The sequence below is a fragment of the Pleuronectes platessa genome, chromosome 19, assembly GCF_947347685.1.
Source record: "Pleuronectes platessa chromosome 19, fPlePla1.1, whole genome shotgun sequence".
In the NCBI taxonomy this organism is placed as follows: Eukaryota; Metazoa; Chordata; class Actinopteri; order Pleuronectiformes; family Pleuronectidae; genus Pleuronectes; species Pleuronectes platessa.
Window position 1 is genome coordinate 11572249 of NC_070644.1, and position 15588 is coordinate 11587836.

Below are 15588 nucleotides of genomic sequence, written 5' to 3' on the forward strand. Positions count from 1 at the left end.
GAAACCACATTTAAATCCGCAATAGCCTGATTTTATTTGGATTTACACCAAATTGCACAACATCAGAGATATCATTCCACAAATTAAAAAGATTCATCCAGATCCATGTAAATTCTCTTGGAAATCAGTAAGAATGTCAAACACCCCCGCCTCACAACATTAAACCTCTGTTTGGATCTTGCACAAATTTTATCGGTTCTTTCTTGAACCATTTCCCATCCTTCCCCCGAGTTTCGTGGAAATCAGTTTGGCATCTTTAGTGTAATTTTGATGAAAATGGCAGAGGTAATAACCCTTATTTGTAGCATTCATCATACGTGAACCAATTTCTTAAGCACCTTTTACTTTCAACGTGGTGTGTGCAGGTATTTCCCCCATCACTCCGAGCGAGGATATGAGGCCAGTGGTACACTTGGGGCAAATGAAGAAAAAAATATAATAATTTCCTCTAATTAGTCCTGAATGAGGACAGGAACCTCATTGCAGACCACTGTTCTCCTCTGCATGGAGTGACACCATATGTGTATAGGTCAACGTGTTTTTCACGTGCTCTGCTTGGCCCCGGCTCTGTCGCTTACCTGCGTCCAAAGGGGAGGGAGCGGAACAAGCAGCTCTTTCTTTTCTTTTTTTTCCTGAAGCTTCCTGGCACAGTTCCGACATGTTCTCATTCATCCTTGCTGTTCTACCATATTTTTGCTGGACACTAAACTCATGGTAAGGTGCTGTGGTGCTGCTTCAAGGACTGGGCTACTGTCACAAAGGCTCACGTCCAGGCTTTGGTTCTGACACCAGGGTAGCAAAGAGAGCGGAATGAATATCTGAATCTGAATTCAATGTATGGAGGATGCATAGTATGTCTCTTTTCAAGACCTTCTGTGCATCATGTTAAGCTTTTCACGCATCTTCTAAAGCCATGTCGGTCAGGGTTAGGATGAGGCGTCAGTAGAGAAACAGTGTGTTATTCATGCATACAAACATATGTTCTGTCAGATCACGCGGAATTCTGACTAAAATACAAACCCATACAGTGAATATGTTCCCGTTTACGGTGAGATTATTCCAGTTCTTTGTCCAAATGTCAGTGGGAGTTCACATTCCTTCGGCTGTTTGCATGTCATTTGGCGATAACCCAGCGCCCGTTGATTTACAGCCATCTGCATTTTAGATGCGCGGTATGTCACGGAACGGGTTCGTTACCCAGAATGCACAAATACATTCATTTACATTTTAGCAGGACACTTATTCGTCTCCTGGGGAGGGGGGGCGGAATGCTCAGACATTGTCAGACTAGTTGTCAACCACTCTCCACTTTAATAGAGGACTATAAAAAGTAAGGCAGCTGCTGTAATCTTCAATACTTCGACCACCTGCATGGTTGTTACAGCCGACGTTTTTCCTTTTTTTTTTCTGCAGTCTTCTTTATAACACTGAGTGTGTTTGAGGTTTTGCATGTAACACTTGCACCACCTGTAGTTGCGAGTTCCCCTGAATGTTACATTAACATGGACAAAGTGATTGTTCTGGATGGGTTCCTCTGTGCAGTCTGTTTTTTTTGCTAACCCTAACATATACTATACTCTACTACCGATCAGCCTGGGGTGGGCCAGCCTTAGAAGTGGGCCTCTTTTGATTTAAAAGGCCGAGACACCCTATAACACTTAAATGGATAGTTCACCCAGAAGAGAAACTACTACTCTACTCACCACTGTGCCGGTGGAGGGGTGGGTGAGGTGTTCGAGGTTCACAAACCACTTTTGGAGTTTCAGGGGTAAACACTGTTGCAGCCAAATCCAATACAATTGAAGAAAGTAGTGAACTATCTTCAGATGTAAAAAAAAAAACCCCTCCATACTGCTTGTGTGGTGACAGACGAGGGTCCGGAAGTTTGAAGCCTAAATGTCCGCTGATATCTTCCGGCGTGTTACATTCAGTGATTGTCGGAAATGCTACCGTTCGCTAGCTTAGCCACTTCTGGTGGACCTTTAGGCCTCAAACACGTTCTTTGGACTGAACCACTCCGCCCATCACCCCATCGGCATAGGGGTTATTTTTCATTTCTGGGTGAACTCTCCTGCCTCTGGCGATTACTGATACCTGCTTGTGGTTGGCAACTGAACATTAAGCTAGCGCGAAGGAACTTCAAACATTCTAGGGTAATTCACCATCTAGTTTTGCGTTCTGAGAAAGAAACATGGACTCTGTGTGCAGACAAACCTCCACAGTCCAGCTGACCCTCTTTCACACACACACACACACACACACACACACACACACACACACACACACACACACACACACACACACACACACACACACACACACACATGGACAACACAAGCCGTTGTAACAGACCACTGGTTTGTCCGGACGAGTGTCTTAACCGAACCAAATTAGTTCTCTTCAGACCTCCGGTTGAGGTACAAGCGAAAAAGGGCTGATGTTATTTATAGTTTACCTTTGGAGAGACAAAACTCGGGTATGAGTGGCTTGCATCCTTCCTTCTTTATTCCCCCCCCCCCCCCCTTCTGCCCGTTCGCTCGCCTCCTCTCTGTCTCTTCTGTTGCCTGGGTAACAGTTACCGATGGAGACCAGGAGTTCGGGGAACAAAAGAACAGTCTGGTGCTCGAATAACATGGCGTGCATGCGCTCGTGACTGATTGTGTGTGCGCACGCGTGTGCATGCTTGAGTGATATGACTGCGTAATGTCATCGCAAAGAGCCAAAGTGCATAATTGACTCTGTGGAGAGGGCACACAGACTGCTTCTACAAACAGTTCAGCTGCAGTTCCTCTTTTTCTTTCTCCCTTTTTTTTTATTCTCAACAGATTGTGTGGCTGTGTGTGTGTTTGTGTGATTTCCATTGAAACGCAATTAATATAGTCCATAGGGAACATTGAAACTAACAAACAATAAGTAAGACAGTATTCAAACTGTTGATTTGAGCACCATTCAACAGTCTTATAATATGTTATGAAATAAGTGATCGTGATGAGTGCAAATGCAATGTCATGGTTAAACAAACACACAGTGAGTGTGATATTAACTTTAAATGCGGACTGTTTACATGATGATTATTAGTTTCGCTGGGAGGTTTGTTTTCATCTGCAATTTTTCATATGTTTCATAGCAGGATTATGCAAAAACTACTGATTGAAATTAAAGCTTGTGGAGGGATGGGCCATTACTACACTCCTTTAACATTAAGTCCTCACAATCATTCATGGAACTTGATGGAAAATAAAACCAGGTATTTCTAGGGGACAGATATTTATGGGTGTATGTAATTTGGTGCAAATACAAATACAAAATGGACATAGTGAAATGTTGGGCCTGGTATGAACTCTGAGTGCTGTTCTGATTCAATATATAATTTGTCATACCCTCCCCATTGCCACCAGTGTGGGTGGTAACGTACACTGTGATTATGTATCTCTCCTGGTCACCGTGGTCCAGTGTTAATTTCGTTGACGAAGACTATGACTAAATATATTCGTTAACGACCTTTTTTCCATGACGAAGACGAGACGAAGACGTAACGAAAACGAATCTTTGAAAATAAAAACTATGACGAAATCTATTTTAATTTTCGTTGACGAGACGAGACGAGACGAAAATGTTGGTGGTTGACTAAGTCCCAATAATTTTTAAAACATCATCGTATCAGGCCGTCATGAAGTATCAGTAGCGGGCGAGTGAGTGTGTTTGTGTATGTGTGTGTGTGCGCCCCAGATAGTGCTCCGGTCCGTAGCTCCGCCCCCCGCCTCGCGCACTCGCTCAGAGAGACACAGTGAAAGCAGAGCGCGTTCTCGTGGAGCAGCCTCTCAGTGACCGACTGCTTCTTAACTATGGAAACAGTGAAAACCAGAGTTTCTATGGTCTCAGCTGCTCAGAGATCAGCGCTTCAGCTTCTTCATCAGAGCAGAAGCTGCAGTTGGTTTGTACAGAGCTGAAGTTTCTGTGTCCGGCTCCAGTCTGACCTGCTCTCCCTCTTTGTTTTCACATTTAAAATTAAATATATAATTTTAAGCTATTAGGCTGCAGCTATATGTTTTTATAGAAAAGGAGTTTAATGTGGCTATTAAATGTGACTAAAACTAGATTAAAATGGAATTTGTTTTCGTCGACTTAAACTAGACTAAAACTAAGAAGGATTAAAATGACTAAAAGGTGACTAAAACTAATATGCATTTTCGTCAAAAGACTAAGACTAAGACTAAATCAAAAATAGCTGCCAAAATTAACACTGCCGTAGTCACAATCAGTATTTATCAATCCCATAAATCGTTTTTATTTAATTAACTGTTTCTATGGATTGTTCTTCCCGAGTCGGGACTTGTCGTTGTCGACTTGAGTAAATCTTCAATTGAGCCGTTTCCCATGTTGTTGCATCACCTCAGAGATATTCACTGTTTGGAATTAGACCGTCCTCGCTGGATATCACAGTAACCTCTGTGAACTCTGAAGATAACGCCACCTAGCCAAACTAACTACCCCGAGCCGGCAGATAAGCGTTTTACTTTTTCTTCTTCTTCTCCACATCTCCTCATCTGCTTCTGTATCTCACTATTGATTCATCCCAGTTCTCCCCGCTCTTTTAATGGCCCCTTGAAGCAAAGTGATTAAAGTCTTGGGGAAATGTCCCCATTAATGTACATTTGAGCGGCTTGTTTTCCCCTCCTCTAAGTGCTAATGACAGCAGATGTGTTTTGCTAGCAGCCATTAATGACTCAAGCACCAATTGGGAACATCTGTGCTTTTTGAATTGGGCTTGGTAGTGTTATTCTGATCTGTGGCAACTATTAGCATTTACAAAGCAATCGCACATATTTTAGATTTTTTTTACTGGAGGTATCTCTTATTCTTTTCTACTGATTGAAAGAGGTGAGGACACATTCCTGTGATATGAGGAGACCAGGAGGGAGACCAGGAGGGAGACCAGGAGGGAGACCAGGGGGGAGACCAGGAGGGAGACCAGGGGGGAGACCAGGAGGGAGACCAGGAGGGAGACCAGGAGGGAGACCAGGGGGGAGACCAGGGGGGGACATGTGGAAAGGGGGAGTGTGAAGGTTATGTTTTGATTGCATCCGGCACAAATGGACAAAGACTACCTTCCCTTTCAGCTGCTGGTGCTCGCTGACAAGTCCACTCTCGAACACCGTTGTGGTAACACTCGGCCGACAGCTGCGGATACAAATAAAGGCCTCACTTCAAGATAAACGACAGGGAATATAACAAGGGCGGAGGCCCCAGCTGCCTCTGGTTGAAGGAACGCAGGCGCCAGTGCACGCCAACACATAAAAACACCTCTAATCGCAGATAGCTATGTTGCATCCGCCCGCTCTCAAGGCGAGGATATCTCTTCCTCGAGTGGTGAGCAAAGTCATTCCTTTCACACTTTAAGTCATGATTATTCTATATGTTGTTAAATACTCCAGTATCGGCTGCGACGGCGCAGCAAAAAAGAAAAATCCTTGTAAGCCCTGAAAAGCATCATTTCTTTTAAGCCTTGCCCTTCAAGCAAAATGGGAAAACAAAATGACTGTGTCCACTGTTATTTTTCCCACATGCTGCTCTTTACAGGAATGCGCAATTGTCTGCACTTTGACGCCCGTAGCTTTACAAAAGCAAAAAAAAAAAAAAAAATCCATTCCCTGCTCCTATTCTCTCCTCAGCTCTTCCCCCCCTAATCAAAGTCACCCCAAGGGCCTCATTGTGCGGGCCCTCCTATTGCCTTGTTATCAACAGCTGTAGCGAGCCCTTATGACACGACTGCAAATATTGGCCTTACCTTCCTAATCGCAGTTCTTCCTCTGAAATGTCACAGACGAGGCCGTGTGTGCTGCGGTTGGCTTTCCGCTTCCTCGGCGTAGAGATATCATTTATCTCATATGAAGAGCAAATGAAAGAGCCATAATGTAGTCGGGGCGGGTGGGGTGGGGTGCGGTGCGATGAAGGGAGGGGGGGGGGGGGGTGTATCGCAGCCTCTTCTTCTCCAGCAGCACTAATTTGCCACAGTAATGAGCAAGCGGTGGTGAATGAGCGGTGGCAATTATACTCGGTTACCATGCAAACAGTGAGCATCATGGGATGTCATTAAACAGAGAAATATATCCAGGCTCTATTACAATAGAAGGGGGGTGGGCCAATGGTAGCTATTATCTGAACTCGGAACCATTCCTTTTTACCACTATGTGTATGATTTTGAAATGCTAAAGTGTTTGTCCTCGACGAATGACCTCATAGGCGCATCCTATCATCTATTTTGATTTCCCCCACTATTCAGTCCCCTCATTTTTTAATTTTTCTACCGTTCATGAGGCGTAATTACGTCAAATGAAACTAATAGTGGGATTATCTATGGTCTGCGCTCTAATTGTTTTGTTTGTGAGGTGCAAAAAAAAATACTCTGTCAAAGGCTTTTATTCATGACACATAAAAAAAAGTAAAATAGCCTAATTTACATTGAACCATATGCATTTGGAAAACAAACAGACGAGTGTGGCCGGAAAACAGAGATAACGCTTTTCACTCACAGTGTCAGGCCAAAACCAATTTATCCATGACAACACTTTGAAATGCCCATTGGGCGGTATAATGAGAAATGTTTAACTGAATTACCCTGTAGATTTCAGTAAATACTGGTGTTCACTCTCGGCCAAGCCGAATGAGATGTAAAGCAGGGGTCCCGTTTCCTCTGCTATCCAACAGAACCAAGTTAATTGCTGTAATTTTCCCAGAGCTCGGTGTGTCTGTGATTTTACCGAGTTTGGTAACGTGTCGCTGTAAACTGAACGCCGGAGGGGACGATGCATGGGGAGACCGTTTTCTAGATAAGCTGTTGGAATTATTTTCACTTTCCTGGCTAAATATAGATGTTGCATGGTTGCAATTACAGCCAGTTGTAAGAGGTTGAAAGATGCAATGGAACAGTGAGTTGAGAAACAAGCAAATAGATATTAGGTCTGATAATAAACTTCTTATGTGTTAAATAAATGGAGGTGCATATAACTCTGTCTTCATGGAAACCAGTTTTCTAATTATAGACCTCTTCATTTTATTATTATTAATATTATTTTGATTATGAGAGCATAGTCTGGTTGTGACTGACATCAACATTACATTCACTATGCCATCCATTTGAAATAGTCAACAGGGAATGTGTCATTAAGCAGTTGGGAATCGCTGCATGTCGATGCTGAAGAATTCTGTTAAAACCCCAATAGGGCGTTTCAATGCGATATTGAAATACGTGTCTTCATAAACTCCACATGTCTTTCTTTGATTTTTGCTTATTCAGAGAATGATTTTTAACCATGTTAAGGTAATCAGAAATGGCAGGGTCTTATATTCTAATATCAGGTGGTGTTCATTTAAATGTATTAGTGGATACTCGCCCATACCACATTGACTATACGACAGCATATTTCATTATTTACAATCAGTCATAGAATTTATAGTGTTTCTTTGTGTGGCGTTAATAAATGTGGAAAATAATGCATTTTCTCTCAACACAAACTTTTTTCAACATAAAAAAAGAGTTTGCCCCGCAGGTGCTGCATATGTATAAAGGAGTCCCCTTTGCAGAAGTGAGGTGTCATTTATCTTTGTAATATATGGTACAGAGGCAGACCTCATCCCTCAGAATGGGCCTTGAGCCTGGAAATCCTGAAACAGACTTATTGTTATGCTGGCAGAGAGTGGAGAGTAGTGGGAGTGGGGCGGCATGAGGCTGAGGTTAGGAAAAAAAGCTTGGGAGAGAGGAATCGGGGGGGTGGAAGGACCCCACTAGCGAGTCAGCCCTAATTTTCTCTCATGAATCACGAGGCCGGGACTAAAAAAGTACCTATTTTTCTCTGTGTGTGCAATGGAGCATCGTTGCATGTAGAAAGGGGGAGGGCGGAGTAATGAGGGGATAGGACTCAAAGTGATGGGGACGGGGTTGGGAAGAGGATGACGGAAACGCGTATTAGTTCCCACGGCGAGAGGGACCAAATGGAAAGGTCGACCTGGCGGTTTCCACTTAAGCTGTGGGAGATTTTCATTCAGTTTTCAATCACAGTATAATCAGATTTTATGATTAGGTACGGGCTTTTGGTCAGCGTAATTTCTCTGGTGATTTGCATAGGCTTGGCCGCGGAGGCTTTAAATGATTCTCGGTTACTTCCGAATAGATTATTTCCCCCATCATGAAACTTTACCTTTCCAATTGAGATGTAACACATAATCATCCAAATGTCTCCTGACAACATGTCCAATTTTATATAAAAGGTTTCAACGACTGAACAAACGCTGTCGAAACAAGAGAACACGGGGGCGACACAGGACCCTGGTGTCGTTTTTTTGGCAAAGAAAATAAAAAGTTGGACTCTGGCTCGACTGTGTCCGTATCACATGTCCGAGAGCCGACTTGTAGCACAGCTCCTGCATGTGAACGTGCAGGTAACGGACAGGCCCGGACTCTCCAAGGTCAATCAGCGAGAGTGGGAAACATTAGCCAGAGAGCCAAGTCTTGTCATTCACGCTGCGACTTCTAGTTGGACAGAGGGGAACGGAGAGCAGCTGCTCGGGCACATGCCACTTTAACGTCCTGCTGGGAGGAGGACGAGGGGAGAGACACACAGAAGGGAGGGGAAAGGTAAGAGTGAGTGGGAGGTTGACAAATAAAAGATGGTGACAGAAAAAAAGACGCGGAGGGAGAGAGAGAGGGGTTGCTGAGAGTCGTTCCACCTTGAAGGTCTTTGCCTTGCAAACAATGGGATGAGCACAAAAACATACTCTTACAAGTGTGTCTGTATACATTTTGTACTTGAAGGCAACACCACGAATGCTTCTAGCGACGGCATCTGCTTCTCTTTTTTTTTTTTTTGCACATTGCTCCTGCTCGTCCTTTCTGCGCTCCCCTGCTCAAAAGCGACATTTGCCTCAAACAACCCACCGAGGATCAGGTCTTGTATCAACAGGATGGTGACTGGTGCTCGTCGAGCCACTGGTGCCGCTGTGCACAGATGGTGGCTAAACCACAGATGCATGTGTTGGATCTGTTGGCTCCGAGTCGTGTCGCTCCCCCACAGAGGACGATCATAAGGGCGTCCGAGTTTCTTTTTTCTCTCCCCTCCACATCTGAAGAGTCTTACAGGAGCAACAGGGTGAAGAGCGGATCGATAATGATTGATCCTCAAACTTCCCACCTGTCGAGGAGTCTGTTGCCGTGTGAGGGTTTTGATTGAGGAGCGCTTTCATCAATAAAGTGCTTGCAGTTTGTGTTCCCCTCTGAATTAGCAGCTTGCAAGAAAGAACATGTTTACCGAAACCTCAAACGGGAAAGAAGAAGAAGAAAATACTCAGTAGAGTTGGGATTTTTTTACTGTGATCAACAATATAAACCCAATTTCTTTACACGATTAAAATGATTTATGAGTTGATTTGAAGTGAAATATACAAAGTACTGGTTGTGTCACGCCTTAACACAATATGTGTTAGTTTCATGTGTAAACGTTAGATAAGAATACCCCGTCGCTCCTTATTAACCAGGAAATTGCCTGAATACACTCCAGATGCAAGAATTAAAATAGAGAATGATGATATGATGATGTTATTTACAACTAATGTTGCTTGTATTGACTTCATGCTGCTTCACATCTGTTACCTCCACCAAGAACGTTATGTTTTCATCCGTTTGTTTGTTTGTAAGCAAGATACGCAAAAGCTACTGGACTAATAACATCAACATTTATAAAAATGTTAGCATGAGGGTTTAGCAGATCGATGACATTGTTAACATTTTATTTACCATTGCTAGAAAGGGTATTTTTCAGCATTTTCATTGATTTCTCAGGGACGTGTTTAGTGGACAGATATCTATGATTTTGAGCACTGAAATCCGAAAAAACATCCAGATCTTAGTGAATTTGAATGTGGTGTAAGGGATCTGTCGGGGCCTTGTCTGCATCAACATTCTAGTTTTTGTTTATGTATCGGAGGGAAGCGTCTGCCCTGCCTCGTGCAATTTCACCCTCCTTTCTCCTACGACTGGGCCAAAGACAGGTAAGACATCTGAGAGAAACATGGTGATCGAGCTGTGTCCGCCCTCAACAGACGAGATGCCCAATGAATGGATTTCAACACGAATGTTTCAGAGACTAGATGCGACAGCAGGGGCAAATATGCGGGGACGAGAACACAGATAAACACCTACACAAACACAGTCAAGATGTCGCTACATGAATTAAATGTCGACCGTATATCTTTCAAGACAAACCTGAGTGACAACATATTACGTGACTTCAAGAGGTGACATACAAGTGAAGGTCACGTTATCTTCTGTATCCTATATGTTAAGAAAAGTAAGCTTTGAAAAATAGAGGAAGGCATTTTTCTTCGGTCTGCTATGGCTGCACTGCCACAATCAGAATGTACAAGCCTCTGGTATTTTGAATACGATTACTGAATTACTTGTATTGAAAAAAAAAAAAAAAAATCAGTAATTGGTACTTTATTCAACTTATAAAAGAAAGGGCTAATAGGTTCTTAAAAAGGGATACAATGGTACAAGCGAGCCTTGAAAAAGAAAATGAAAAGAAAGGGGCAGCGTGGGCCTGAGCAGAGATGGGGGGGGGGGGGGGGGGGGTCTCCAGGGACAATATGGTGCATGTAAAGGAGAGAGCTAATAGCAGAAGAGTATAGAGGTAGAAAAGTAAAAGCACCATGCAAAGTGGTTCAGGAGGGAAATGGGAGCATTATTGGGGGGAAAAACCGGGAAACGCAAAGTACAAAAAATTATCCCAGAGTGAAGTACACCCGTACTACAGAAAAGAGAGGAATTATGGGGATTCCAGCCACTTTCCTCCCCGCGAAGTCACTTAGGACTAAAGCAGCAGGGATTTGTTGGGTCTGAAGATGAACAGAAAAACCCATTTTCCCTCACGGCTACATCTGCCACTGTGAATTTATACGGCTGTTGTGGTGAAGAGTGGAAGAAAGATGTGATCAAACACGAAGAGGGGGGAGCGGAGATGGAGGGACGCACTGAAATGGAGAGGGAGAGAGAGGGAGAGAACAAAGAGCGAGAGCGCTGAAGAGAGCGGAGGAAAAACACTGCGAGACGACACGGGAGGGGACGTTCGAGAGACATGACTTAGGAGGAGGAAATGCAGATGAAAGATAAACTCTTAGGGACACTGATGTGGCAGAGACGGAGCTTAATTAACAGAGAATTGAAAAGACAGGAGCTGACGTGTGGGGGCCTCTTAGCGGGAGTGATTGCACTTTGCAAAGTCCTGCGACGACTGTAATTGTACGTGCGAGTGTGCAGCGTTTAAATTGAAATGTAAGGAGAGCAAGTAAGGTTTCAAGCATCAAGTATAGCTTGAGAGAAAAAGGTGTATTTCTGGAAATATCAAGGACGCAGGAACAATGTCTTCTCTCATTTCCTGTCACAATAAACTGATGAGGTGAATAAGACGTCAAACTATTCCCTATGTTTTAGCTGAGATAGCTAAGATATAGTGTTAAAATTGAGATTTCAACACTTTTATATTTTTCCTCTGCGTTTCAATCCATCCCAGTTTTTTCAGTGGCTCTGCAGATCCGTGCCACGTCACCACGTTATCACTCCGCCGCTCAAATCAAAGATAAGCCTCGGTGTGTGTGTTTGCTGTTCTTCAGGGGGAATCAATGTGGAAGTGACGGGGCTGAGGGGAGTTTTCTGTGGGACTGCATTTCTGCAAAGCTGCCATCCCACTGGAGATTAATGAACAAGTTGGTCCACGGCACTACTCCTCTCTGTGCCGCCTCTCCCCTCAGCATTGTTTGATTTATGGACACCCGGCAGTGCATGAGTTATAATTTGAAGGGGGTTTGTTTTTCCTCATGAAGATGGAATTTTAAATGCTCTGATGAATGACCCCTTGTGGTTTTTATTTATTATTCTGTCGTGATTCAGTTTGCGTGCAGTCCCGGTGTTCACGCTCCCCTGGCGGAGTTCTGTGCGTGGGTTTCGTGCACGTGTGTGATTTTCGTGAATATAGCCACCTCTTTAAATATGTGCTTGCAGAAGTTGCTGACGCCACGATTTCTGATTGACAGCCGCGGTTGCATCGCTCCTAGGTTGCCACGTCTTCTCCGAATCGAACGCCCCGTCTCACCTATTGGACGCCGTTATGAAAAATCAAAGAATGAGTCATGCCTCCACTTTCTCTCCTCCGTTCTGTCTGGGCGCATTGATTCAGTTCATCATCCAGCCACAGCATGTATATGGCAGGGTGTTTGATGTTTCTGTTATGGTGACATTGAATGAAATGGGATGCTCCTGGCTGAATTTACAGGACAGAGAGGAAGAGCTTGGAAAGGACAGAAGGCAAAATGTGTGTGTATGTGTGTGACTGTGTGTTTGTAAGTTATTGTACAGCTATCTTTGTGAGGACCAGTTTGGGTCTAAAACCAATGGAGTGAGGACATTTTGGGAAAGTGAGGTCCTTTTGGCCGGCCCTCACTTTGTGATCTCCCTTTGATGGACTGTCTTCTGGTTAAGACTTGGTTTTAGGGTTAGGTTTAGATTGAGGTTTAGGCTTAGGCATTTAATTTGGAGGGTAAGGGGCTAGGGAATGAATTATGCCAACGAGTGTCCTCACTTAGATAGCTGTACATTGTGTGTGTGTGTGTGTGTGTGTGTGTGTGTGTGTGTGTGTGTGTGTGTGTGTGTGTGTGTGTGTGTGTGTGTGTGTGTGTGTGTGTGTGTGTGTGTGTGTGTGTGTGTGTGTGTGTGTGTGTGTGTGTGTGTGTGTGTGTGTGTGTGTGGAGGCAGCTCGATGCAGCACTGTCCCTTCTATTAACTGGGGAGTGATGTCAAATTGTCTGGGGAGTGATGCGTGATGTCAAATTATAGTGCTTCATCTTTGGGGTCATTTTTTAGTTTGCACATTATGGTGTTGTTGCGTTAGATCACACAGTGCCGCTGGTATATCTTGCGTGCGTGTTTAAGTGAGCCCTGTATTCACATGCTGACCACGTGTGCGACTGCAGAAAGTGCACAAGGAGCAAACAAAGTGCTGATTTTGAGCACTACAAAAATGCAATGCCCTACACAGCAGTTTTATTGTGCATGAGTGTATTTGCGTGTCCATATCCTTCCTACCTTCTAATTATTTGCTAAAGTCACCATTGTTACCGGCGTGCCCCGTTTCATTTATCTCTTTTCCAGAAGAGTTTTAAAACCTCATCACCTTTCTTTGTCTTTTTTGAGCCTTGAGAAATCCGCACCAAAAAAAAAGGATGACTCATCATTCATAACACTGGTGCACGCTTGGATTATTTTGTGCATCAGACCGGTTAGTGTTTATCTCACCTCTAGAGATGGTTTGACATATGCTTGTTTCTGACTTCGCTCTGCAGTGTCTTGAGTTTGTAAAGTTATTGTTTCTTTTCTAAATTCTTATTTGCTGCATTTTGTGACCAATTCACTTGTTCTGTAGTTTTGGCACAAACCATTTGGTCTTTTGTTGCTTTAAGAACTCACACATTCAAGCGCTAATTGCCAGACCTCTTTAATAGCGAGCAAATGGTGCCAATCGTCATTCAGTCTCATATAATTGCCACTGGAGCAGTGATTGTAATTGTTCTTGTTAGAGGTAAAGCCCTCTTTGTATTATATTGTCTTATTGTCGTGCGCCATGTGAAATGTAGTGATTAACAATTAAGTGTGATTATCGGAGTTGTCCTCCAGCTCTTCCCTCATGCTGTCTTTCTATTTGTTTTTTTTTGATTTCTCCATCCAGGGAGGCCTGATCGCGCTGCTGCTCCTGATCCTCCTCTTCACCCTCGTGCTGTACACCCGCCACCGCTGGTGCAAGCGGCGCCGCATCCCCCAGAAGAGCGCCAGCACCGAGGCCACTCACGAGATCCACTACATCCCCTCCGTCCTGCTCGGGCCGCAGGGCCGCGACAGCTACCGGGGCTCCCGGAGCGCTCACCAGCACGGCAGCTCTGTCATCGGTATGCCCATCCGCGAGACCCCCATCCTGGACGACTACGACTGCGACGAGGACGAGCAGGGAGGACACTCGCTGAACTCCACGCCGAACCAGCTCCACAACAAGCTGAGCGACGGGAAGCTGCAGGAGGACTACGGAGTGAACATCGGCATCGGGGGACACACAGACACCATGTGCAAGGAGGACGGGTTTAAGCATAATTTTGACAAACGAGGTGGGTTAATCATCTGAATTCATTTCCCTTCGGAAAAAACTATTTGTTTTGATGGAAATTCAAACACCATATGCATACAGTGGGGATTAATTATACATATAGCAGTGAGATTAACTGCACGATGCTGGCTGTCTCTCTGTCATGCATGAGCTGCATAAAAACTCCCGATAATGTGAGTTGTCAGAGAAAAATCTGTTGTGCTCTGTGGTGGTTCTCCTGCTTTTGCATGCGTGATTTGTACATCCGCCCGGGCGCTCGGTGCCAGCTCCCCAGATGGCCCGGCCTGGACAGTTCACTTTGGCTCTGCCCGGCCCACCCGTGTGTTCTCGGCTGTACAGCCAACCCGCTTCCATTTTTGTCAGAAGTGAGCAGCTTCGCATGACTCATGTCATCGCTTCACACTGATAACGATAAGAGTCCTGTTTTCCCGTGAGTCATCGGCGTCTAATAGACCGCTGAATATACTTTTATTAAGTGCGAACTTTTCTTCCATCTGAAGCCACACTCTGTCCCATCCACTGCCTCTTCACCGCTGCCCCGCTCAAACAGTAATGTAATGCTGTGCCGGGTAATTTAATGTAGCATGTAAAGGTCAAGTGACCGGGGCCATCGGTCCAGGTGATTAGATGCTGAGAGGGTGTCAGTGCTGAACCTTTTTGTTTTAAACATAGTCTGTAGTCTCCTCTTCAAGGAAAGGACAAAAAAAAAAAAAAGGATCGTACCGATATAAAACAATCAACCCTTCATAAATATCCTCGCTGAAGATTTGATTTTGTTTTGAGGCATAGAGGCGTTCGGTGGTATCATATCCTGTTGAACCCGCGGTGCTCTTCTGCAAAGTTGGACTTGAATAATTGACGGCTGCTGACTGGGTTGGAAGTTGCCCTGGTTATTCATGTCATAGTGAATTATGCATTATGTTTGTGGGAAAGCCCTCTTGCTCACATCGTATTTATCTCTCTAAATCACTGCATGTTCTCAAAGTGTTTGTGGCTGCATGTGTATCCTTCTAACTGAGAACAGATCAATGCTCTGATCAAGTTTCATTTTACAACGGCAACATTTACTCCACTTTGTCTTGAGTACATTGTTGATTTATGTTTTAGATGAAGGGTGATGGTCTTTACTTGAACTGGACATGTTTAAGCCTCAAGGGGCAACAACCTATACTTCCTTTAGATTTTTTAAGCTGGGATGATATTTTGGCTCATCTCTACAGTCACCTGCGTATGAATCCAGATAAATACAAAAGCAGATGGCCGATCCATTTCTTTCTCTTCACACAGACTGTTTACCTGCTGGCAACCAAACCCTGCTCAGACGTGATTGGTCAAACTAGAAACAGAAACCATAAGGTTTTGAACTCCGCCTACAGATTCTGCATAT

General features: G+C 44.2%; 1 protein-coding gene across 1 annotated transcript in view; it reads left to right on the forward strand.

Annotated features, from left to right (window-relative positions):
• The window catches only part of LOC128424966 (astrotactin-2-like), a 245322-nt gene that overhangs the window by 53556 nt on the left and 176178 nt on the right, over window positions 1–15588 (forward strand). Inside the window, 1 exon segment of the mRNA XM_053411420.1 lies at window positions 13773–14202. Coding sequence (XP_053267395.1) covers window positions 13773–14202 — 430 coding nt within the window.